The sequence below is a fragment of the Callospermophilus lateralis genome, chromosome 3, assembly GCF_048772815.1.
Source record: "Callospermophilus lateralis isolate mCalLat2 chromosome 3, mCalLat2.hap1, whole genome shotgun sequence".
NCBI lineage: Eukaryota > Metazoa > Chordata > Mammalia > Rodentia > Sciuridae > Callospermophilus > Callospermophilus lateralis.
In genome coordinates, this window is record NC_135307.1 from 171,221,096 (window position 1) to 171,244,237 (window position 23,142).

General features: G+C 42.6%; 1 protein-coding gene across 1 annotated transcript in view; it reads right to left on the minus strand.

The window, feature by feature from the left end:
* Positions 1-23,142, minus strand: part of Tmc2 (transmembrane channel like 2) — a 69,130-nt gene that overhangs the window by 35,585 nt on the left and 10,403 nt on the right. The window contains exons 2-10 of the mRNA XM_076849445.2: positions 21,149-21,458; positions 17,946-18,098; positions 15,286-15,376; positions 9,623-9,704; positions 9,160-9,266; positions 6,769-6,867; positions 4,711-4,853; positions 2,585-2,732; positions 647-835 (exon numbers count right to left, since the gene is read on the minus strand). Coding sequence (XP_076705560.2) covers positions 647-835; positions 2,585-2,732; positions 4,711-4,853; positions 6,769-6,867; positions 9,160-9,266; positions 9,623-9,704; positions 15,286-15,376; positions 17,946-18,098; positions 21,149-21,458 — 1,322 coding nt within the window. The remainder of the gene's footprint in view (positions 1-646; positions 836-2,584; positions 2,733-4,710; positions 4,854-6,768; positions 6,868-9,159; positions 9,267-9,622; positions 9,705-15,285; positions 15,377-17,945; positions 18,099-21,148; positions 21,459-23,142) is intronic.

The following is a 23,142-nucleotide window of genomic DNA, read 5'->3' on the forward strand; positions in this document are numbered from 1 at the left end:
TGTGACTCTACATGAGAGAACTCACTCTACTTCCTCCCTTTGTCTATACACCCAGAGGATTTTATTTTTATTCTTTAAAGTCCATTAATTTTAATAGATTATAGAACTCACTCTACTCTTTTGCCTTAGATATCAAGGCAAACTATAAACTCTGTATAGTATGTCAGTATGTTCTCAGTATAGAAAAGAGCCCAGAATCACATTCATATGTTAATAGACACTTGATTTATGAAGTGTAGCACTGTAGAGCTGTGAGCAAAGGATCACCTTTTTCATAATTGGTGTTAGTACAACTGTCTATCCAGTTGATTGACATGATAATTAGAATCCACCTTTATCTAGTTACACAGGTCAGCCCCCAAAGCCTAAAAGCAGGTGATTCTTTGCTTAAGATGTCCGTGCTACTTCTGGAAAGTGATCTAATTCCACTTCTTTTTTTTTTTTTTTAAGATATAGAGATAAAATATTTTATTATGGAAGACTTCAAATATTCATAAAAATTAGATTTGATTGTGAAAAGCTCCATATGAACTTCTTAAAACAAGTTCTATAATCCAGACTTCTAGTAATTCTGCTGAAGAATACAGGAACCAGTGATTCAAGTATTTGCCTTCAATATTCACTTCATTAGTAATGTCCTTCTTACCTCATTCCTTTCATACCAGCTGACATTCTGCATTTTGGAGAATTCCTGGGATCGTTTCACCACAAAGTAAATGAGGTACCCACTTCCACACAAACAGCAGATGATGAGGAAGTTGGCCAGGACACGAAGAAATCTTGTCAAATGGATATTTTCTTCTTTGTTACTCTCTTGTTCATCCACTATAGATTCCTTAGTTGTATGAAAATGAGATTGAATAAGGTCAGGAACCATGGTTGTTGAGTCCCCGAGAAAACCAATTTTTGTATTTCCATAAATAAATATAAATAATACAGGGGGAATGATGTAATCCCCTGTGTCCTAAGTAGAATTGGTTATTTTCTTTATGAAAACATATTTTAGCCAGGTGTGGTGGCATATGCCTGTAATCCTAGTAGCTGGGGAGGCTGAGGCAACTACTAGGCTACTAGGCAGCTTCTCATTTATGCCATTATAGCATGAAAGCAACCACAGACAATGTACAAATAAATAGGCATGGATATGTCTCAACAAAAGAAAAAAAATTTTCAAAAGTATACAGTAGATTGGATATGGTTCCCAGGTCATAGTTTTCCACATCAGTTTTTATCCATGAATATGGTATATTTCTCCATTTTTTTTAGGGTTTCTTAATTTTTTCAATAGTTTTGTACCTTTTTGGTCTATTGGTCTTGTATGTTGTGTGTTGGGGTAAATTTATTCCTAGATATTTTAAGTTTTGGATACTATTGCAAATAGAATTTTAAAAATATTTTCTAGTGAGGCATGATGGTGCATGCCGGTACTCTCAGTGACTCGGGAGGCTGGAGGCAGGAGGATTGCAAGTCCAAGCCAGCCTCAGCAACTCAGTGATGCAACTTAGCATGATCCTGTCTCAAAATAAATAAATAAATAAATAAATAAAAAGGGCTGGGGATGTGTCTCATTGGTTAAGTGCCCCTGAGTTCAGTCCCTGGTAACCTCCACACCAAATATTTTCTAATTGTCCTCTGTTAGTATATAAAAAATATAATTGATATTTGTTTACTAACCTTGTGTCATGTAACAGTAACTCTCTATGAAGACACAACTAGTAAGTGGTAAACCTAGAAGGAAAAATGAGTTTCTCCCAGACACCAAAGCCTCCTTGAGAGGAGACTTCCTACCATCATTCTGTAGCCCACCCCAAATCTGTTCTGTGAACAAACAGTGAGGTCATTTTGTGTGGACTGTAAGAAACATAGGGTTGATTCCTTGATTCCCACATCCTTATACCAGAGTTCTCAACTCTTCCTGGGTGTTCTAATCACTTGCAGAGATTTTTTTTTTTTTCAAAAAAAATGAATGCCAGGCCCATGCACAGTGGCGCATGACTATAATCCCAGTGGCTTGGGAGGCTGAGGCAAGAGGATCACGCGTTCAAAGCCAGCCTCAGCAACTTGGCAAGGCCCTATGCAACTTAGCGAGAACCTGTTTTATAGTAAAACATGAACTGGGGGGGTGGGTGGATTGTGAGGAGAGCTGGGATGTGGCTCAGTGGTTAAGTACTCCTGGGTTCAACTCTTGGTAGCAACAAAATAAAACAAAATGAATGCCAGGACCCCCTCCCAGGCTAATTGCATCAGAATCTTGGAGGTAGGAGGTAGTCCTTAGGTGACTATAGCAAGCAGAAAATGTTGACAAGTGTTGCCCCAAAGAGTACTTCCATTTTCTCCAGCAGAAAGCAGTTTCCCATGGAAACAGGCAGTACCAGACTCCAGCATCCAGGATTTTCTACCGTGTGAGAAATGGGTGGTGGGTACTTGCCCCAGCCATCCTACAAGCTGGGCTTATGCTACAGGTACAGCTCTTGCCATGGATTATTTGTGGGATCTTATTTCCAATGTCCTAGATGGGACAAGTCTTTTAAGACTGAAGGACCCGGAGGTATCTGGGAAGTAGTAACTGCCCTGGGGTAATTACCTTGAAGCTGGTGGTGATGGAGGCATATTTGTTATCAGCTGTTTCTGAATTCCCAATCAGGTAGTCCCAGCTGGTGAACATCTTGAAGCTGAATGTGAAATTGTCACTCTCCCCGTCGATTGTGCTCCCCTGGGTATTGGTGGCCATCCTGTGGGGTGCACATCACTGTTCTTATGCCTGTCCTGTTTCTGCTCTGTTACCCCAAGGGAACCTTGGTCTGAGTCAGTCTTGACACAGGTAGCAAACAAACAGGTAACAGACACCCAAAGAGGAAACAAGCTAGGCAGGGACTTGAACCCAGGCAGCTTTAATGAAAGCCAGGGCGCCTTCTCCTCCTCAAATTCAGAGTCCCCTGTAAGCACATATGGAGTCAATTGGGTAACAGGTAGCCTGCAAGATGCAGGACATCTGACTATGTATTCTACCCTTGCACTTGATTTCCTCTGGCTTGACTTGCCTGCAAATGCAATCCTCTTTGAGGATAAAGTGCCCTTTATAGGGACTTTATCCTCAAAGAGAAACACACTCTGTAAATCATCTATTTTCTCCGATAGAGCATAGACCTTTTTGCCTGATATGAAACCCAGTGACCCCTGAGGAAGTTGGTATGGCTATCAGGTAATACATTTTTTTCTTAAACAAGCTTGGCTGAAAGTAGCTTAGACCTTCCTTGTGGCCCACATGGTTCAGCCCTTTTTCAGCCTCTCTGTGCTCGCTGGAGTTCCCTGGAGTTCCTATGGGAATCACAGAATTCCTAGCAGGGGCTCGACTGGATAGTAGAGGGGCTTTGTGCTTCTTCCTAATTCTATCTCATGTGTTGGCTTTTGGGATTTGACCTGCCACAGGAGTTAAGTTTTGGGTTCATCACAGTGACATTCCATATCTCTATACTTTTCTGAGATAGAAACAGTCAAAAAGTTATAGCATGAACGCTAACAATAAAACTGAGTTTGTCTCCTTGTTTTGTCCCTTTTGTTTGATAGATACAGGTGGCCACATGTCATCCAGTGGTCCTGTCAAGTGCTGGGCAGGGCCTGTGAGCAGAAGCAATTTCCCCTGAGATGATGCAATAGGAAGCCAAGCCAGGCTCCCCGGTGACCCTCAGGAGTTCTCACCAGGCTCCGCAGTACTCCACAACTGTCTTTCAGACACAGCTCCTCATTCTCCTGGGAGAAACCACCCCTCGTGGCTCTGCTGAGGGGGATGTGGGCCCTGGTGGTCGGGTCTGTGTAGGAGACTGTGCCTCCCACCCCACACCCCCAGCATGGCTAATGGGTTCCCCAACTACTAAGACAGCAATTCACAGGACGGGGCAAATGTTTTCCTCAGAGAATATGAATTAAGAGGCACAGACATATTAAAAAGCCATCTCTTGCCAGGCATGGTGGCACACACCCATAATCCCAGCGGCTGGAGAGGCTGAGTCAGGAGTATGGCAAGTTTAGAGCCAGCCTTAGAAAAAGTGAGGTGCTAAGCAACTCAGTGAGACCCTGTCTCTAAATAAAATACAACATAGGGCCGGGGATGTGGCTCAGTGGTTGAGTGCCCCTGAGTTTAATCTCCTGTACCAAAGGAAAAAAAAAAAGCCATATCTGACTACAGAGAGGTAGAGCTGGGGCCAGATAGATTGTCATGGTGAATCACAACTGCATTTGTTTATTGAGTATTGGTTTATTGGTTATATCTTTACATATTCAGTTTTTCTGAAGAAGCTGAGTTCTGGAGGAAAGCAGAAATAAGCCTTGCAAACCTCAGGCATTACCTTACCAGATGACACACTTCCTCTCAAGCCATACTGATCTTTTGGCAATCTCGGAACATGCTAGATTATTTGCTGCCTCCGGGCATTTTCAAGGGCCATTTCCTTTGTCTAAAATTTTGCACCTCAGACTCTCAGCATGGCTGGCAGTTCTATGCCTTATCTAAAGGAGTTTCTATCCCATATCCCAGAACTCCCCATATTACCTGGTTTATGTCTTTTATACCACATGTTATAATTTGCCTATGTTTTGTGTATGTGTTTCCTTGTTTTCTCCATAAGAAAGTGAGTAGGCATAAAGAGACTCAGGGAGTGAGTTTTTGTGTGAAGAGATGTAAAAATCTGTCAGTGAGACGATCATACTTACGATCTAATGACAATCATCAGGCTGTAGCCAAACACGCTGATCCCCACCATAAAATAAGCCATGGGCAGCCTGTACCTCAGCCACCCAATGGTCCTCTGGTTGTTGTAGTAGCCGTAGAAGAGAGCAGAATACTTGATGTAACCCTGCGGGACAGCAAGGCCGATGCTGTGGGTTTGCAAGCTCAGAGAAGACAGCTGTCAGATACTTCCATTCTACCAGGGACTTGGGTCTCAGTTTTCACTGAGGTCGAAGGGTTAAAGAAGAGTTCTGGAAGCTCTTGTTCTTCCTTCCACCTCCCCCCTGTGGCTCCAGGGTCCACCCAGGTGTTCTCCTCTTTCCCTTCTTCATTCCCTTTTTCTCCCCATGATACACAGCGAATAGAGACACAGGAGAGGAGAGCATTGTCCACATTCAGAATCAATCAGGGACAAGGGGCATGCATAAGTGTGTAGCCCACCCCTGCACCCACAGGCATGCACAGCTCAGGGTTATTTTTGCCTATTCCTGGGGTTTTGGGGTTTTTTTGGTTTGTTTGTTTGGTTTGGTTTGGTTTTGGTTTTTGGTACCAGGGATTGAACCCAGGGGTGCTTAACCACGGAGCCACATTCCCAAGCCCTTTTTATTATCATTATTTTAAATTTTGAGATAGAGTCTCACCAAGTTGCTTAGGGCCTTACTAAGTTGCTGAGGCTGGCTCTGAACTTGTGATCCTTCTGCCTCAGCCTCCTGAGCTGCTGGAATTACAGGCATGTGCCACCGCCCCAAGCCTCCCCAGAGTCTTAATGCTCTAAAAGTAGATGGGAGTTTGTGAGCTTTCTCAATATTTAACAGCTTCTAAAGAAAATTACACACCATAAAGCCCACAGGTAAACTGAATTTCAAATGTTGTTTTGTTTTATTTTTGACTTGGGAGTTTTGACTTGGGGCTGTTGGTGTAATAGTACAATTTTGGGTGTAATGATTTAGCTATAATAGAAACTCAGATTTTTAGCCCCTTTTTATGTCTTTGCTAAATATAAAGCAAGCAATCTTTGTGGAATATATTCAGTTTGTTTTTGGCAGATAGAATATCTCAACTGGGATCCTTGATGACATAAAGAATAAGGGAAATCCCCAGTAGCAGTATAGTTGGGTATCCTTGTTCCAAATCACTTGGAAAATTACTCCAACTCACTTTCACACGTTTCTGAGGGGATTCAACCTGACTATGAGAGTAAAGGATGGCAGCAGCAATGACCTGCTGTGGGTGTCAGCATGGCCGTGGCCAGCCTTCGGAACCCACCCCTTGGAGCTGCAGGCTAAGGCATGGAAAGGTGGGGACTCAAAAAGCCAGGGAGAGCTGGGTGTGGTGGCACACGCCTGTAAACCCAGTGGCTCCGGAGATTGAAACAGGAGGATCATGAGTTCAAAGCCAGCCTCAGCAACAGCAAGGTGCTAAGCAACTCAGTGAGACCCTGTCTCTAAATAAAACACAAAATAGGGCTGGGGATGAGGCTCAGTGGTCAAGTGCCCCTGAGTTCAATCCTTGGTACCAAAAGAAAAAAAGGCGGGAAGAATGTTTCAGGCAGAGGATATGAGCCAGAGGACCATGAGCCAGAGCATGGTGTGGCATGCATTCAGGGACTTCCTTGAAACTTGGTAGTGGTGGGGCACTGAGGTGGGAGGTATTAGACAAACCCAGGACCAGCTAGGGAGCAGCCAGGTTGTGAGCAGTTCCCTTGTAAACCCTGTGAGGAACAATGATTTAATTCCATTTTGGCAATGAATGTCTGAGGTCAGATCTGCATTTTAGAAAGTTCACTCTGGTGCAGAGGAAATGGAGATTTAGGAGCCACACCGTGCAAGGGGGAGAGGGAGACTGTTTCAGTGGCAGACGTAGGAAAATGAAGGTAGTAGTCAAGGGAGACATAAGAGGGATGAGAAAAGCATTTTGCCTGGTGCCGGCTTCCTATTTGATGAACATGCAGACTTTTCAATAATTAAATGCAATGTTTTACACCATTCCTGTGATCTTTCACCTTACAATCACAAAATGGAAGTGCACGTTGGCAACAGTACCTCAAAATCCCAAAGGACAGAGAAGTCCATGGCTTTCTCTTCCTCAGCCCGAGGCACAGTCTTTCTGGGAATACTTCCATAGGGCATGCCCATCAGCACCTGTAGGGACAGAGTGACATGGTGTAAATGGAGACAATACAAACACACAGAGACAAGTGAAGGCTGGATTAAAAACTTCCTTCTCAGAGCAGGAGACACTCATTAAATAGCACCAATCTTTAAATACTATCAATCACTTTCCTGACTTAATTTTTTTTTTGTTTTTAGTAACAGGGACAGAACCCAGGAGCACTTAACCACTGAGCTACATCCCCAGCCCTTTTCTTATTTTTTATTTAGAAACAGGGTCTCATTAAGTTGCTTAAGGCCTCGCTTTTGCTGAGGCTGGCTTTGAACTCACAATCTTCCTGCCTCAGCCTCCCAAGCTGCTGGGATTACAGGTGTGTGCCATCTCACCTGGCACTGTACTTTCCTGATTTTAAAACTAACACACACTCATGGAAAAAGTGGGAAAGTTTGGAAGAACATTTTAAATATTATGCATCACCTTCTACCAACTCTATTCAATATGCTAGATAATCACATATTTCCTTTTAATTATTTCTGAGTTCTCTATATATTTTAGTCTGGTTATTGAGCTTAATATTCTTTTATGATCAATTCCCTCTGTCATAAGCTATTTCCCCAAATAAAGTGAATTTGGGGTAATGTTGGGCTGGGGATGTGGCCCAATGGCAGAGCACTTGCCTCAAACATGTGAAGCACTGGGTTCGTTCCTCAGCACCACTTAAAAATAAGTAAACAAAATAAAGATATTGTGTCCATCTATAACTAAAAAATTAAAAAAAATCTAATGTTGTGTATGTACCAAAAACTTACTTTATGAATTCCCTGTTGTGGAGTACTTCTAGTTCTTTGTGTGTACATACTTCTTAGTATCCTTATTCATATGCCCTATTCACATCTTTAAGTATTTTTTAAAAAAATCAGAATAAATTACATTTACATATTGATTTAAGATGGATGGACTTTTGGCTGGGTTCGGTGCTCCACACCTGTAATCCCAGGAGCTCAGGAGGCTGAGGCAGGAGGATCATGAGTTCAAACCCAGCCTTAGCAATTTAGCAAGGTTCTAAGCAACTTATCAAGACCCTGTCTCTAAAAAAAATATAAAAGGACTGGGGATGTGGTTGTGGCTGAGTTCCTCTGAGTTCAATCCCTAGTAAGAAAAAAAAGATGGATTGACTCTTTTATGATATAGAGTTGTATCCTTCTAAGAATGTATCCTTTCATTTGTTATCTGACTTTTGTCCAGTAATACTTGATAGTGTTCCTCATAGGAATCTTCTTATTTGATACATTTTCACTAGTTATTTTATAGATTTATTGCTGTTGCAAGTTTCAAAATGTTGAATTCTATTTTAAACTGCATGTTAGAAGTATAGAAAATTCCTGAAGATGTTTTTCTATTTAAATTTACTTCAAACATGTCAATATACTCTTTATTAATTTCTAGTAGTTTTTGATTGAGTACCTAAAGTTTTAGGGGTCTGTGACCAGATGACCTCCAAAATAAAATAATAGAGTTTTTTGAGTACAAAATGCATCAGATTCTCAATTTTCCAGGCTCACTGAATGAGGGAGAAATTTCAAAATAATATTGAAAAGTAATGAGGGTAGGGATATACCATGTCACTCTTGATGTTTGTAGCACAAGCTTCATCCACTCTTCCTACTTCAGATTTGTGCTACTTTTAATATTTCACTACTTTGTTTTGTTAATTTATAGGCTCATCATTTCATGTAATTTTCTTCTGTTTCTTTTCATTTTTAATTTATATTCTTATTTGGAAATAAGTTGCATAAAAAGTAGCATATATAGTACATATGTACAGTTGATTGTAATAAAAAGAAAATTAACTATTGTGCATTCACAAAAGTGAAAAAAATAGCTTAACAAACAGAAAATCACCAGGACTTTATAATACCCTGGGTAAGAGCCTCCAGAAGTATATCCCTCTTCTACCCCAAGGTGCAGCCAAGATGTAGTTCATCTTATGATAACCATTTCTTTACTTTTCCTCACATTTTACTCACTCATTATTTAGCTTTGCCTATCTCTCTATTTTTTTAGGTAAAAGGAAAAAAATAACTGAGATATTAATTCTATACTGATCTTAAGGTCAAAGGTAAAAAATATATAGTATCCATTTCTTGATTCAAAACCACAAGTATTTTAGTTCCATTCTTTGTTCTGAACTATCTGGGCAATTAATGAGAATATAGAATTTAAAAATGAATGACTGACTCTTCTTCAAACAGAGTATTTGGGTAAAATAAAGCCTCAACACTATACAAAGATACAGAAATTTTTGTTGTTTGTTTGTTTACCTCTGGGATTATGACTAGACCAAATATTAAGCCAAAAAGGACAAGGTTAACTCCGTACATCCATCGGAGAAAGATGAAATACGAAGCCACTGAAGAACCAAAGTGACCTAGAGGAAGAAAAGATGGTGGATTTAAGGGTGCAGAAGAAGGAAATTGACACTACTGAGTACTTTGTGTGTGTGATAGAATCAATTTTCACATCAGTCTATGGAACTAACATCTTGGTCTCCATTTCCTTTTTCCAGATAAATAACCTGAGTCTCCAGGAGGTTAACTGAGCTGCCCAAGCACTTGCAAGTGAAAAGTGAAGAAGCTGAACTTAAATCTTGGTCCCACTAGTCCAAAACCCATCCTTTTTAAAATACAACAGAATCTGTGAAACAATCTAATCAGAAGTTCAAGAACACAACCCAAACTCTGGGAAGACTCTTCAACTGAAAAACAGTGATTCCAAAATACTCACTTTCAATATCCTTGATCTTCATTTCCCAGGGAATACACTGAGTCTTGAAATTATCAAAGTCTCTCTTAAACTTGATCCATTTCTGAAATGGAATAGGTAAAACCCTCTGCTATTAATGTTGTCCTGGAGCACATTGGGGCACATTGAGAGACATTTTGATGTTGCCATGAAAATATGAGGTTGACATGTGGGTGAGGCTGCCATCTTGGAATCCTCACTTCTGCATCCCTGAGCTCAGGCTACCAGAGGTGAATATTTAAACCACCTTTGCATTCCCAAAGTCAGGTGAGGAGTAAAAGAGAAGTCAGGGGACCATCAATACCTAACATTTGTCTATAGTGCTGATAATACCTCAGAGATGGACAGTTTAAATAAGAACTTAGAAATTTTGAGTACAACATATGAGCACAACCAAATTGGGTAAGTCATCTTTTATGCAACATTTTCTATCTTCAAATAGAAATTCAAGGGGAAAAGAAACCTCACAATTCTCATAGTCACCTTTGACAGACAGCCAAGGATCTAAATCTAATAGGAATTGTTAAACTAGGAGACTGGTGGGATTGGAAAAAAAAAAAAAATCTCAACACCTGGCTGCCCATTCTTCTTTGGGAAAACAATGATCTTGAGTTTCTGAAAGGAGTTAGGAAGGTATTTTCCTCCCTCCAATAATGATGTAATTTGAATCTGGAATGTCCCCAAGACCTATGTGCTGAAGGCTCCTTCCACAGAGTGGCATTATTGGGAGGTTGTGGAATATTTAAGACGTAGGACCTAGAGGGAGGTCTTCTGGTCATTGGTGGTAAGCCCTGTAAGGTGATAGTGGCACCCTATCCCCTTTCTTCTTTCTCCCTTCTTTTGCCAGCAATGAGGTGAGCAGATTTGATCTGCCACGTGGTCTTGACATAATGTGCTGCCTAGCTACAGGCCCAGAGCAATGAGGCTAACCACTCGTGGACTGAAACTTCTAAAACTGTGGGCCCATTTTTTTTCTCTTTATAAGTTATTTCAGGTATTTTGTTACAGTGATGTAAAATTGACTAACACAAATATGGGTTTGATTCCAGCTCAACACCCAGAGTTTGTATCAACTGGAAACCAGAGAAGATGTCTGTCTGATGGGTAGATGCTATTTTGTCGATTCAAAGGGTTTTCTCCCCACCAACCTCAACCTCTAGAAATAAAGCCATTTAGAAACATTAAAAAGACTCATAGAAAAATAGCAGGCTAAGAAAGAGGTACTAAAGAACAGATGCTATTAGTTTCTATTATTAAAAATTCTCCTAAAATCTAGTCCATGAAGGAAATGGGATGTTACTTTGTAAAGTCACCAAAGGATGAAAGGTTTATGCAAAGGAATCAGGCAAGCTTCCAGATCCGATTTTCTAAATATGGTTTTGACAATATTCTGATGGAATGATTTTTTTTTTTAAAGAAAGAGTGAGAGAGAGGGAGAGAGAGAGAGAATTTTAATATTAGTATTTAGTATTTGGCGGACACAACATCTTTGTTTGTATGTGGTGCTGAGGATCGAACCTGGGCCGCACGCATGCCAGGTGAGTGCACCACCGCTTGAGCCACATCCCCAGCCCCGAATGATTTTTTTTTTAAAGAGAGAGACAGAGAGGGAGAATTTTAATATTTATTTAATATTAATTAATTAATATTAAATAAATATTATCCAAAATAGAAGGGACTGTCGAAGTGGACTTTGAGTTTTCCAGTTCTTGCATCAGTAATTTCTCCTTTTAAATTAATAATCCAGCATCTGGTTTTATATATCAGTCTCACAAGCTTTATTAATGTGAGTCTTCCTCCGAGAGATCGATCTCCTGTCAGAGTGCTGATAAAATCAGCATAAAACGCAGGCTCACAAGGCTGGAGACGGGGAGAGGTAATTAATGTGGCCAAGTGAGGCCCAGGCTACTGGCGGGTACCTTGGCAACCACCTGGTGGAGGCTGTGGACACCTTCATTAGTTTGCAGAGTCAGAAAACCAGGCTGAGTGTGGGCAGAGGGTCCCCAGCCCCTTCCTCAGGACTGTGGGAGCTGCTGGCTGTGGGACTGAGTCATTGTCCTGTCATCTGGCTCCCCAGCTATTGATAAGAAAATGGCTTCAAGTAGGGATCAAACAAGATCCAGGCAAGTGACACATCCTGTCTGTGAATGAAATTGGGATCTAGTGACTAAAATGAAAGCAACCAGTGAGGCCTGAGAAACAGTACTGCTGAATAAGGAAAAAGAGATACCTATTCTTTGAAATTTATGGAAAACATTCCTTAGGATATATAAATAAGTTCTAGGAAGCAGTTTGTCATTCTCAGTAGAATGCAAAAAATCCGTCCTCTAAAAGTTAGCAATTTAAGATTTTAAAATATGGCACATGCTTGTAATCCCAGTGGCTCGGGAGGCTGAGGCAGGAGGATCGCGAGTGTGAGTGCAAAGCCAGCCTCAGCAACAGCGAGGCACTAAGCAACTCAGTGAGACCCTGTCTCTAAATAAAATACAAAAAAAGGGCTGGGGATGAGGCTCAGTGGTCGAGTGCCCCTGAGTTCAATCCCTGGTACCCATCTCAAAAAAAAAAAAAAAGAAGTGAGGTATACAATGACTACAGGAAGCTAAAGGTTCTATAATGAAATGAAAAGAAACATTTGACATAGTAAGAACTGTAACTGACACAGAGGAAAATGGATTCCATGGTGTTAAGAATATGCCTGAGAATTCCAAAGACTGCAAAGAGAGAGGAAAACAAAGAATTAAAAACAGCGAAGGCAGGTAACAAAGGAAGGTCAGCGATCGTCCTCTCCTATAGAGGAAGCTGGATCTACTTGACAGAAACATGACTGAACAGACTCATTTACAAAGACATATCTGACTAGAGATCTGCCATACAACATTGTGCCTATATTTAACAATACTGTATCGTGCATTTAAAATTTTATTGAGAAGGTAGATCTCAATTAATTGTTCTACAATTTAAAAAATAGTGAATACAATTTAAAGAGGAACAACAGCCTATTTTTTTCTGTTGTTGTTTGTTTGAGTTGCTACAACCTGGGAACAATAATTTGGAAATGTGCTTTAAAATTTAAAATATGCATGCTTTTGAACCAGCCATATTATTTGGGGGACTGTGTTTTGTTGGATTTACAATAAATGTTACAAAGTTGTTTGTTGCAAGCCTGTTACAGCAAAATCTAGGAAAAAAAAAAAAAAGCGTATTGAAAAGCACATTCCTCAAATGGAAAAAAAAAAAAAAAGAAGATCTGAGTATGCAGTCATCAAGTATTAAATAGTTATTCAACAAAATTAATAAAATGACCCAGAAATAATAGCCAGGTGTTTATAATTGATAAAGGAGAAAAAAACAATACTAGGAATAAACAGTTTCATACCCAGCAGATATAAAGAGTAATTGCAAAAATTATGGCGCATATGCCACTTTCAGTTAATGCAGATGAAAATTTTAATGAAATGATCAAGTTTGGGGAAGAATATGAATTATCAGGAGGGCTCTAAAAAAAAGCTAAAGCTTGAATACACCAATCAACAAGGAACACATGAAAAAAATATCAAGGTATTCTATAAAGAAGGAATTCACACAAACAAAAAAAATTCATGCTCCATAAAAAATGATTTACAGCATAAGGAGGAGATAATGCTATTTGTTCACTATTATTAGTGCACCCTTGTGCATATGTGGGACACAAATTCAGATCAATCTTATGAAAACGTATGTAGTACATATAAATAAAATACTATCAAGTCATGTGTGTCTGAGGAGTTTAAAAATAATGTGCCATAACTGAGATTATCCCAGAAATAAAAAGGAAGTTTAATAGCTAAAAGGCAAAGGTGTTTAATAAAATCTAATATCTATTTCCAGTAAAATGGAAATTTTAACCTATAGCTAGAGGGTAATTTCTTATTACCGGAAAGTCTATTTTGAGCTGACAAGTCCCATAAACTTAATGTGAAACACTAAAGTCATTCTGGTTAAAATGATGAAAAGACAGAGACCTATGGTTATCATTGTCAACTGAAATTGTTCTGAAATTACTAACTTGTACTTTAGGGTAGAAATTACATATCACATTAGAAGAACCAAAAAAAACCTTTTTATGTGCCTAATCAGATGAAAATTTTATTAGAATTAATAAAATTAATAAGAGAAGCCAAGGGACTGGGGCTGTTGCTCAGTGGTAGAGGGCTTGCCTATTACATGAATGCCTGGCTTTGATCCACTGTGCAGAAACAAACAAACAAACAATAGTACAATCAGAGACCACATATAAAATTAACACACAAAAGTGTAATTTTCTACATACCACAAAAAGCTAGTTATTAGATTAGTCCATTCACAAAAGGAACTAGAATATAAACTACACAGAAATAAATTTAAGACATGGAAAAGATCTATGTGAAGAAATTGAAAAATTTTGCTCAAAGAGGCAAGATAAGGCTTGAGAAACATGCAGTATTCTTTGATGCAAAGACTAAATATTAAATATAAGAAGCCTGCACAAATAAAATGGAAGATTTTTAAAAATATTGATCAAAATCTCAATGAGCTATATTAGAGTTTTGCAAAGTGATTTTTAAAAAGCGCTTATGGATGGTTGGGAGCGGTGGAGCACGCCTGTCATTTCAGCAGCTGGGGAGTCTGAGGCAGGAGGATTGCATGTTCAAAACCAGCCTCAGCAACTTAGTGAGGCCCAAAGTAACTCAGTGAGACTCTGTTCTAAATAAAATATAAAAAGGGCTGGGGATGTGGCTCAATGGTTAAAAACCCCTGGTTTCAATCCCTGGTACAAAAAAAAAATGCATATGGAAATAACACATTTCACAGGCAGGGCAAACCTAGGGAAACAAAGAAAAAGAAGAAGCTGGAAGTATTAGGCATTAAAACTGAGAGTTGAAGCAACTACATCCAAACTCAAGCCCTGAAACAGGCTCTCTGCAAGAATGAAGTGGATGCGAATGGTAGTTTTTCAAATCTGTGAGTACTTCAGTCCCCTCAAGGAAGGAAATTTCAATAAGTCCCAGGTTAAATGTCCCACCTCAGACCATTACCCTTGGATCTGATGACCAGGGGATGACATAACAGAGTAGAGCTGCCTGCCGTCTCTGCGAACATCACTGTTTATCATCCAACGCTGATTATACCGCAGCCTTTTTGGGTCTCCACCAAATCAACATGATTTGGGATTTGGAAAAATAAAAACCCCAGTGTGTGTGTGTGTGTGTGTGTGTGTGTGTGTGTGTGTGTGTGTGTTTTGTTTTGTTTTTTAGGTGGACATAATATTTTTATTTTATTTTATTTTTTATGTGGTGCTGAGGATCAAACCCAGTGCCTTGCCAGGTGAGCACACTACCACTTGAGCCACAACCCCAGCCCACCCCACCGCACCCAGTGGTTTTAACGCCATTCATTCTGTGAGTTCATTCACTGGTGAGGAAACAGATTTTACGTATATGGAAGCCTCCACAGAATCAGCATAGAGGAACCACGAGGACACAGTTGATTTCCATCACTGGAGGAAGGAGGATGGTCTACTGGGGCTCACTCTCAGGATTCCGGGGGTAACTGACACATGGTGGGGGGGCAGGTGAGGCTGGGGTCCTCAGGCCCTCCCCACAGGCTGGCTGTCCCCCATCACGCACCTTGGCCATCATCATCCTGTAGGCATAGAGTCGTTTGCCCTTCCCCTTTCCCAAGGCTCCTTCGTACTTCTCCACAAAGGCTTGGGCCTCCCTGGTCAGAGGAAAAAGTTGGGGGTGGGTGGGAATTCCATTAACACCCAATGAAAGGAAATCTAAACAATGAGGGGTTACAGAGCTGAAAGCCTGTGTGCTTTTATGCCCCTGGTTATAATATGAATTCCATAAAGGCAGGGCATTTTGTCTGTTTTGTCCATTGAAACTTCCCAAATTCCTAAAATAATGCTTGGCATACACTAGACACTTGTGATAGGCAGAGTTTGCCCCCCCCCACTCCCCACCCCATGACTTTTGCCCTTTGATACCATACCTGTGAATAAACTGTTAAATGGCAAAAGGGACTCTGTGGGGTTGAGATTACTGACTCTAAAATAGGGAGATTATCATAGTTATCTTGACGGGTCCGATGTAGTCACATAAAGCCTTGAAAATCTATGTGGAAGGCAGAAGAAGTCGGAGAAGAGTGTGGAGAAAGGGAAAGTTCCAGAAATTAGAAGCAGCTAAGGACCTCCGGATCAAAGGGATGACAGGGCCTTGGGTTCCCTGGCTTTTCTTTTTGTCTTCTGGATCCTAGACTGGATATTGGCAAAGCCTGCAACCCAGAGATCCTGCCAACCCTGCCAGCAGCAGGGACTCTGGCCCTCAGAGGCGGGAAGAGATGGCAGATTTCTCCTCTAAGCAGGATTTGCAGCCTGCTGGAGATCTCATTTCTGCAAGCATCCAGGTTTTGTTTTTTTTTTCCACCATTAATAAAAGATGTGTTCAGGCAACACCTGTTGGGGGTGAGGTTCTGTGATAGTGACAGGTGGCTATTCAGTCTAGCTGATATAAGGAAGAACCCATCCTAGAAGAAGCAAAGAGAAGAGACTCAGAAAAAGGAGCCTGGGAAGAAGCCAGCCAGCTGCCTAGAGCTGAACACACTATCCAAATCGTAGCTACTAGGCACATGTAGCTCCTTGAAATTTCAAGTTATTTTTTATTTTACTGTTTTAACTGACAAAAATGTAAATATTATAATATTTGTGGAATGGCAAAATCATGCTTATTAACATAAGCACTTTTTCACTTTGCATTTTTTTGCAGTGAGAATCCTTAATATCTACTCATTGCCATTTTTAATATGCAATACATTGCTATTAACTATTGTCATTTTTTAAAAAATTTAAATTAAAAATTTTTCAGTTTCCCAGTTGCACTAAGTGCATGTCAAGTGCTGGTTAGGGGCTACTGGGTTAGATGGTGCAGCTTCAGGAGATTTCCATTGTTACAGGAAGTTCTATTGGTCAGTGCTAGCCCATGGCAGGGGCCTGAGGCACTGCAGGGAGGCATTTCGTCTTGAAGCTGCATAGAAGGTCATGCAATAATCTGCACCGTAATGGGGTAAGCTCTACGTGTCAGAAAACCTGACAAGTTCTGCACTGTGTTGATGTGGTCAAAATCTTTGCTATGTCAAAACAGTGCTAAAACATGACTGCCTAATGGTTCTCTAAATAACATGAGTTTGAGTTGAGCATGAGCAAACTTGGGTGTGAGAGGAGCCAGGGAAATGGGCTTTACACAGATGAAAGAGGAGAGTGAGTGTCGTCACCAGGGATGTGGTGGAAAGATAGAAGGGGATTTTCTAGTGGAAAACCAGAAGCCATGCAGTGTGGATTGAAAATCACAGCAGAGATGCAAGAATTTAAAAAAAAATGATTGGTGGGCTGACTTTCCTAGGGAAACCAGAGAACTATCTGAGTCTAAAAGAAAAGTCAACTGGTATGGGCAGGAGGCCCACTCACTTTTCCAAAACCATAGTCAAAGAGCACCACTCCCTGCATGGCGTTGCGTTAGGCTTTGGGTAACTAAGTCCACCTTCCTACTCTTTGTACAGGTAAGTCACAGCAAGTGAGAGCCACACAGGAGGGATGCTGGGGGCTTAACCCATTCTGTCCCAAGTTTTCCATCTTTGAAGATTTCAATGACATTAACGCAAGCACATTAAAATAAGTTGGAAATCATACTCTAGAGCTTATACGCCCTCTATAGATATGTTCATATACACATGAAATATATACATATTTCCAAATGCTCTATTCATTCCCCACCGTACTTTTCTCAAAAGAATAGGCCTCTAAAAACATAATAATTATTTCAAAGTTACCGTAGTGGTAATTTGTTGCTCAATTTAAATTTTTACAGTTCCACATCTGGGACAATGGGACAACCCGTGTTAAAGAACATAAGAGAGAGCTGATCTTGTTGGGAAGGGGCATCCTGGACGGCTTCCCTGGGAAATCCTTCCTGTGCTGGGTCAGAAGAGAGGCACAGAACCACCAGATGAGCTGGGGCATGGGAGAGAAGATGGGCAGGCAATGGAAGGGCTGGGTACAAGTCTTCCATCTCTCCTCCTCTAGGACCTGCCAGTGCTGGCAAACCTCAAGTCCTGCAGGGCTGCGATGGTGTCCCTGAGTGCTGCACTCAGCCTGGGGAGGTGAGGAAGGTGAATCCTCCTTCTTGTCTAGTCCCCATGGGGCCAGGAGAAGGAGGGGCTTCCCATTCCCATCAGAAGGAGCTGAGGCTTGTGGATCTCAAGAAGCCTGGTTCACCCACAGCCTACCCACCTGAGCTCCGTCAGCTTCTTTGCCATGGGCCAGGGCTTGTTCCTCATGGTGGCAATGAGCTTCTTTTTTTCTTCCACCTGCTCCAGGATGTGGGCCAGTTCCTCCTCAGACAGGGACTCCCCACCAGAGTTACTGGAGGCCAAGGAAGATGATCTAGGGGCAGAGCCGGGGCAAATGGAGAAGAGAGCTGGAAAGCAAGTAGATGTGGAGCAGCCCACAGGCAAGATGGCGAGGCATGATCCCGGATCACGCCCACTCCTGCTCAGATGCTTCCAGTGACTCCCACTGCTGTCAGAGGAGGCCAGAACTTCAACCTGTAGCTCAACTTACCACACAGCTACCTCCCCAAACTCTATTTTTCTGAGTGTTCCTCCTCCCCCTACAGACAAGCCCGTGGAGTGCTGCCCACTAGAAATAGCCATTTGTAATTTAATTGTTTCTAGTAGCCACATTAAAGTGGTGAAAAACGAATACAATTAATAACACCTTTCATTTAATTTAACCTAACAAACATTATCATTTTAACATATAGTTAAAATATGAAAATTATTCAGATAGTCTTTTTTTTCTACTATCTTCAAAGTCTGGTGTTTGCATTGCACTCCCAGTGGAGGGCACTTCAAACACTAAATTTCCATCAGACATACTTGATCTGTATTTGGGTTTCATAAAGTTATAACTGAAAAAGTAGATTCGAGTACCCCGATTGTTTACCTAAGTTTCCCAGTAACAGAATCAAGTGCAGAATAGTATTTTTCTTTGATATTTGCATCCTCATTAACAAAACTACTTGGCCATTTTGTAAAAGAAATGCATTGAGCTAGGCGTGGTGGTGCCTGCCTGTAATCCCAGCAGCTCAGGAGGCTGAGGCAGGAGGATCTTGAGTTCAAAGCCAGCCTCAGGAACAGCAAGGAACTAAGTAACTCAGTGAGACCCTGTCTCTAAATAAAATACGAAATAGGGCTGGGAATGTGGCTAAGTGTTCAAGTGCCCCTGAGTTTAATCCCCAGTACCCTCCCTCCAAAAATCACCCCCCCCAAAAAAAACCCCAAAATTAAAAAAGAAATGCTTTGGCTTCAAAATCATATCAATTAGTTTCAAAGGTACACCTACGTCAGATTCACAAACCCTTAAGTCAATGGTATTAACATTGAATTAAAATTATGTTCAGTTAGATTAAATTGGGAATTCAGTTCCTTAGTCATACTGTGTTTGGATTTCAAATGCCCACCAGATACATGTGGGTAGTGGCATATTGAACAGCACAGGTGTAGACAAGCTCCCGTGAGAAATCCCCAGCAACGACCCTCCCCATCTCTCAGAAAATATTATGTGCTCAGTTGTGTACAATTTATTGTGTGTGCTCTGTACAGCCTCACTGAAAATATGTGACCCTCAGCTGAGTGAGACAGCAGGTGACAGGGTTGAAGGAGAAAGCCAGAGAAGGGTTAGGCCCACCCAGCCAGTAAGTTTCATAAACAGAAGAATCTGAATGTGAACTTGGGCTAGATTTTTAAAACCCATTTGCGGTAGCCTCTGTGAGTTTTAGCTTCAGAATAACACCCAAGGAGCAAAGAAGAAGAAGTCTGAGCATGCCCTTGAACATTGGAAAGCTGAGATTGGAGGGTCTTTTGGCGGACTTCATACACATCCCATGATAGCTGTCTTTGAGTCTTTGCATAGCGAGTTCCTTCCGTCTGGGGAGTTGGGCATTCAGTCATTGCTTGTTTGAATTCCACCTGTTCTTCTGTCACTGAAATGCTTACCTTCTTCACGAGGAAACCCGATGCCCCAGCACCCGGGCAGTACAGCACTCTATCAAAGCCCTTCTTGTGTACACATGGCTTTCCGCCTTGTCTTAATTGATGCCTGTGTCTCATCTTCCCTGCTAGCCTGCCTGTACCTGGGGAACTGGGACTGAGTCTTTTTTATTTCTCAGTGCCCTGTCATGGCATCAGGGGAAAATGCCATGAGTCCTTGTGTGTATACCTTACTATGCATTTGTCATTTAGGATCTTACAGGATCCCTCTAAAGTTCAGGATTCTCAGGGTCCATTAACAAAGCATTCAAATTCTAAGTTGACCCTTTAGTAGCTTATCATTAGGAACAAACAGCAAAGGTCCTAACAAGGGATGGCTGGTATGGGTGACAGAAGCAGTCTTTAGAGGGTCTCATTTTGCCCTCTGTGAAGGTGGAGAGGACAGTAGACCACCTGACTAAAGGTATGCACAAAGGAGGTTTGTAGAACCCAGAGAAGAAACATCAACTCTGCCATAATCCTAAAACCCTTTCAGAAGCCTCTCAGCCATTATCTCAGGGGATGCTTAAAACATCCTGAGAGCTGGGCACAGTGGTGCACGCCTGTTAGTTACCTCAGTAGCTACGGAGGCTGAGGCAGGAGGATCATGAGTTCAAAGCCAGTCTCAGCAACTTAGTGAGGCCGCAAGCAACTCAGTGAGACCCTGTCTCTAAAATGTGAAAAAAAAAAAAAAAAAAAAAAAGGCTGGGGATGTGGCTCAGTGGTTAAGTGCCCCTGGGTTCAATTTCCAGGACCAAAACAAACAAACAAACAACAACAATAACCTGATCTCCAGTGATCCTGTTCTCCAAAGGGAGCAGAGCAGAGACATCCATCAAAACTGGTCCCAAAGAAATGGAACAAAAAGTCCCATCTGCTCATTTCAGTGACCTGGCTCTGTCCACTAACCACAAGTGCTGGTGCTAATGGAACAAAGGAGAGGAAACAAATAACTCAAATCCTCAGATCCTAAAATTTCAGAGCTAACAGAATCCTTGAAGTTCTAGACAGAATTCCATTTTTCTAGAAAACAGTCCAATTAAGGAAGGAGTGTGCTTAAGCCCTGTGATGATTCCTGAATCCAATACTGTTCACTTTTCTCAGTTCCTTAAGAGCCAAGGCGAGTCACCGGTGACACCTGAGGTCTCGTCCCACCCAGCCGTGGTGCGGCATTGAGATTCTCCTGCGCTGGGGCGCACAGGGGGCTGGGTGAGGGGCCAGGGGCCATCCCACCTGTCACCGTGCGATCCTCATCCCGGCTCTGGCCAGACTCTGAGCCCCAGGCAGTGGCAAAGGCGGGGCAAAGTGAAGGGGCAGCGGGGGAGCAGGAGCCCAGCGGGACACCAGCCCCTCCCAGGGGAGGGGAAGGGACGCTGAGCCCAGGGACGCGCCGGCGACACACACCTGGGTTTCTTCGGCCTCTTCCTCGTCTCCTCTTTCCTCGGAGCGTCCTTTTCCTTCTGTGGGGGTGCCCTCTGCTCCTTGAAGGAGGCCCTGGGGTCCCTCTTTTTCCTCCCCTCGCTGGTCCTCTCTGCGGCGCCCCGCTCCTGTCCCCGCAGCTCCCCGCGGCGGCCCGGGTGTTCCGTCGCCTTCCTCCGGGGAGACCCGGGTCTGCCCCAGGCGGGCTCCTTCAGCCCAGGCTGGGCTCCGCGCCTGCCAGGGGGACTCTCGGCTTTGGGAGCCTGCTTCCTTGCCGATCTCCCCGACGTGTCACCTGCAGAGTCAGGAAATGGACAGTGCAGGTCTCAGCCCAGGCAAGTGCCCCAGCCGAGAGGAATCTAACGTCCAAGATGCCCCGGCGAGCTCTGCTGGGGCCCACCACATGACACCCCAGAATAACACAGGACCTCCTTGATTTACCGTAAATCCTCCTCAAAAGGTTGTGTTTGAATTAGCTGTTGGGGAAAGTTGGCCTCTGTGTTCATAAATAAGTCACTTACCTTTTCTGCACCTCACTTTCTTCATCTATAATTGGTTCAGGTAGCCCCAATGTCCTGGCATGGTTGAAAGGGTTAATTAAAAACAGGTAAGGTCCCTGCACATGGAGGTATTCATTAGAGGTCAGCACATTCGAACACTCATTTAAAGATGCCATCCGTGCCATAAGCACACACATGGTAAAGCACCCACATTACTATCTGCTTGTAGTTTTCCTTTAGGCTTTAGAGGTTCAGTCCATGGTCAGCCGACTCCATTGCTGTGGGCCTGAGGTGAGAGAGAACATGTGGTGGAAGGGCATAGCAGAAAGGTGCTGCTCTGTTCATGGCAGCCAAGAAAGCAGAGAGAACTTGGGGACTTTTTCTTATCCCCATCCCTACCTACTTCCTGGCCACCAAGATGCTCTGCCTCACCACAGGCCCAGAAACAATGGCTGCAGCCAAACACCGACTGAAACCATGAGCCAAATTCACCAAATTCAATCTTTCCTCCTTTAGGTTGTTTTTCTCAGGTATTTTGTCACAGTAATGAAAAGTTGACTGATACAGAAGCCCTTCATGGAACCAGTCTGGTAGTATTCCAAGAAGCAGCTGGGACTGTTTTAATCAGGCGTGGCAAGAGGCACAGACATGGAAATGATCTTCTCTAAGGAAGAAGCTTATTACTCTCACAGATCCCTAGAATGGCAGTATGCTGTGCTATGCAGGGCCATACAAGGAAGCACTGAGGTGGGTCAGGAGACAGAGAGAATGGGGGAGGAAATGTAGACATGGGTCATTATTATGATTTCCACGGGAAGGAATGAATGAGTCAGGGTGATCAGGTTTAGGATTGTCTAGTTGAATAATTTCAGTGGGTTTTGGGGCTATGGACTATACCTAGTTGTCTGGCCCTGGGGTGATTAGGGAAGGTGGGTGTGGCCCAGAATGAGAATCTGATCAAAGGAGTCCTTGAGGGTAAGAGCTCAGAGTTGGCTGATTTGCAGATGAAAGGGCCCCTTGCTTCATTCTTCGCTTTCTCTAGAAACTAGCTAAAACCAGGAGGGTTAATCCCTCCAGTGTTGAGAGCCACAGCCGAAGGGGCCACAGCAAACTTCTAGCTGCCAGCAAACTTCCAGCTGCCAGCTGATGATTGGCTCACAGCGGCCCCAACAAACTTCTAGCTGCCAACTGATTGGCTCCTCTGCAGTGGTGCTCATTGGGCTGTTTCCTCGCTCTTTCAGACCACAGAGCTGCTCATTGGGGGACTTTTTTTTGGCTCCGCCCACATGACCCAGCCAATCGGCCTCAAGAGCAGGAGGAGTCGGGGAGGTTGAGAGGCTTGTGGGAAGCCGGTGGTGGCAGTTGGGCTCTGAGGGTTTTTCCTGAGGAGCTGTGTGGTGCAGCGTGTGTGTTCTAAAAATAAAGTTCGTTTCTCTTGACAAGTGGCTCCTGAATTGTGCCCAGCCAGACTTCGGCACT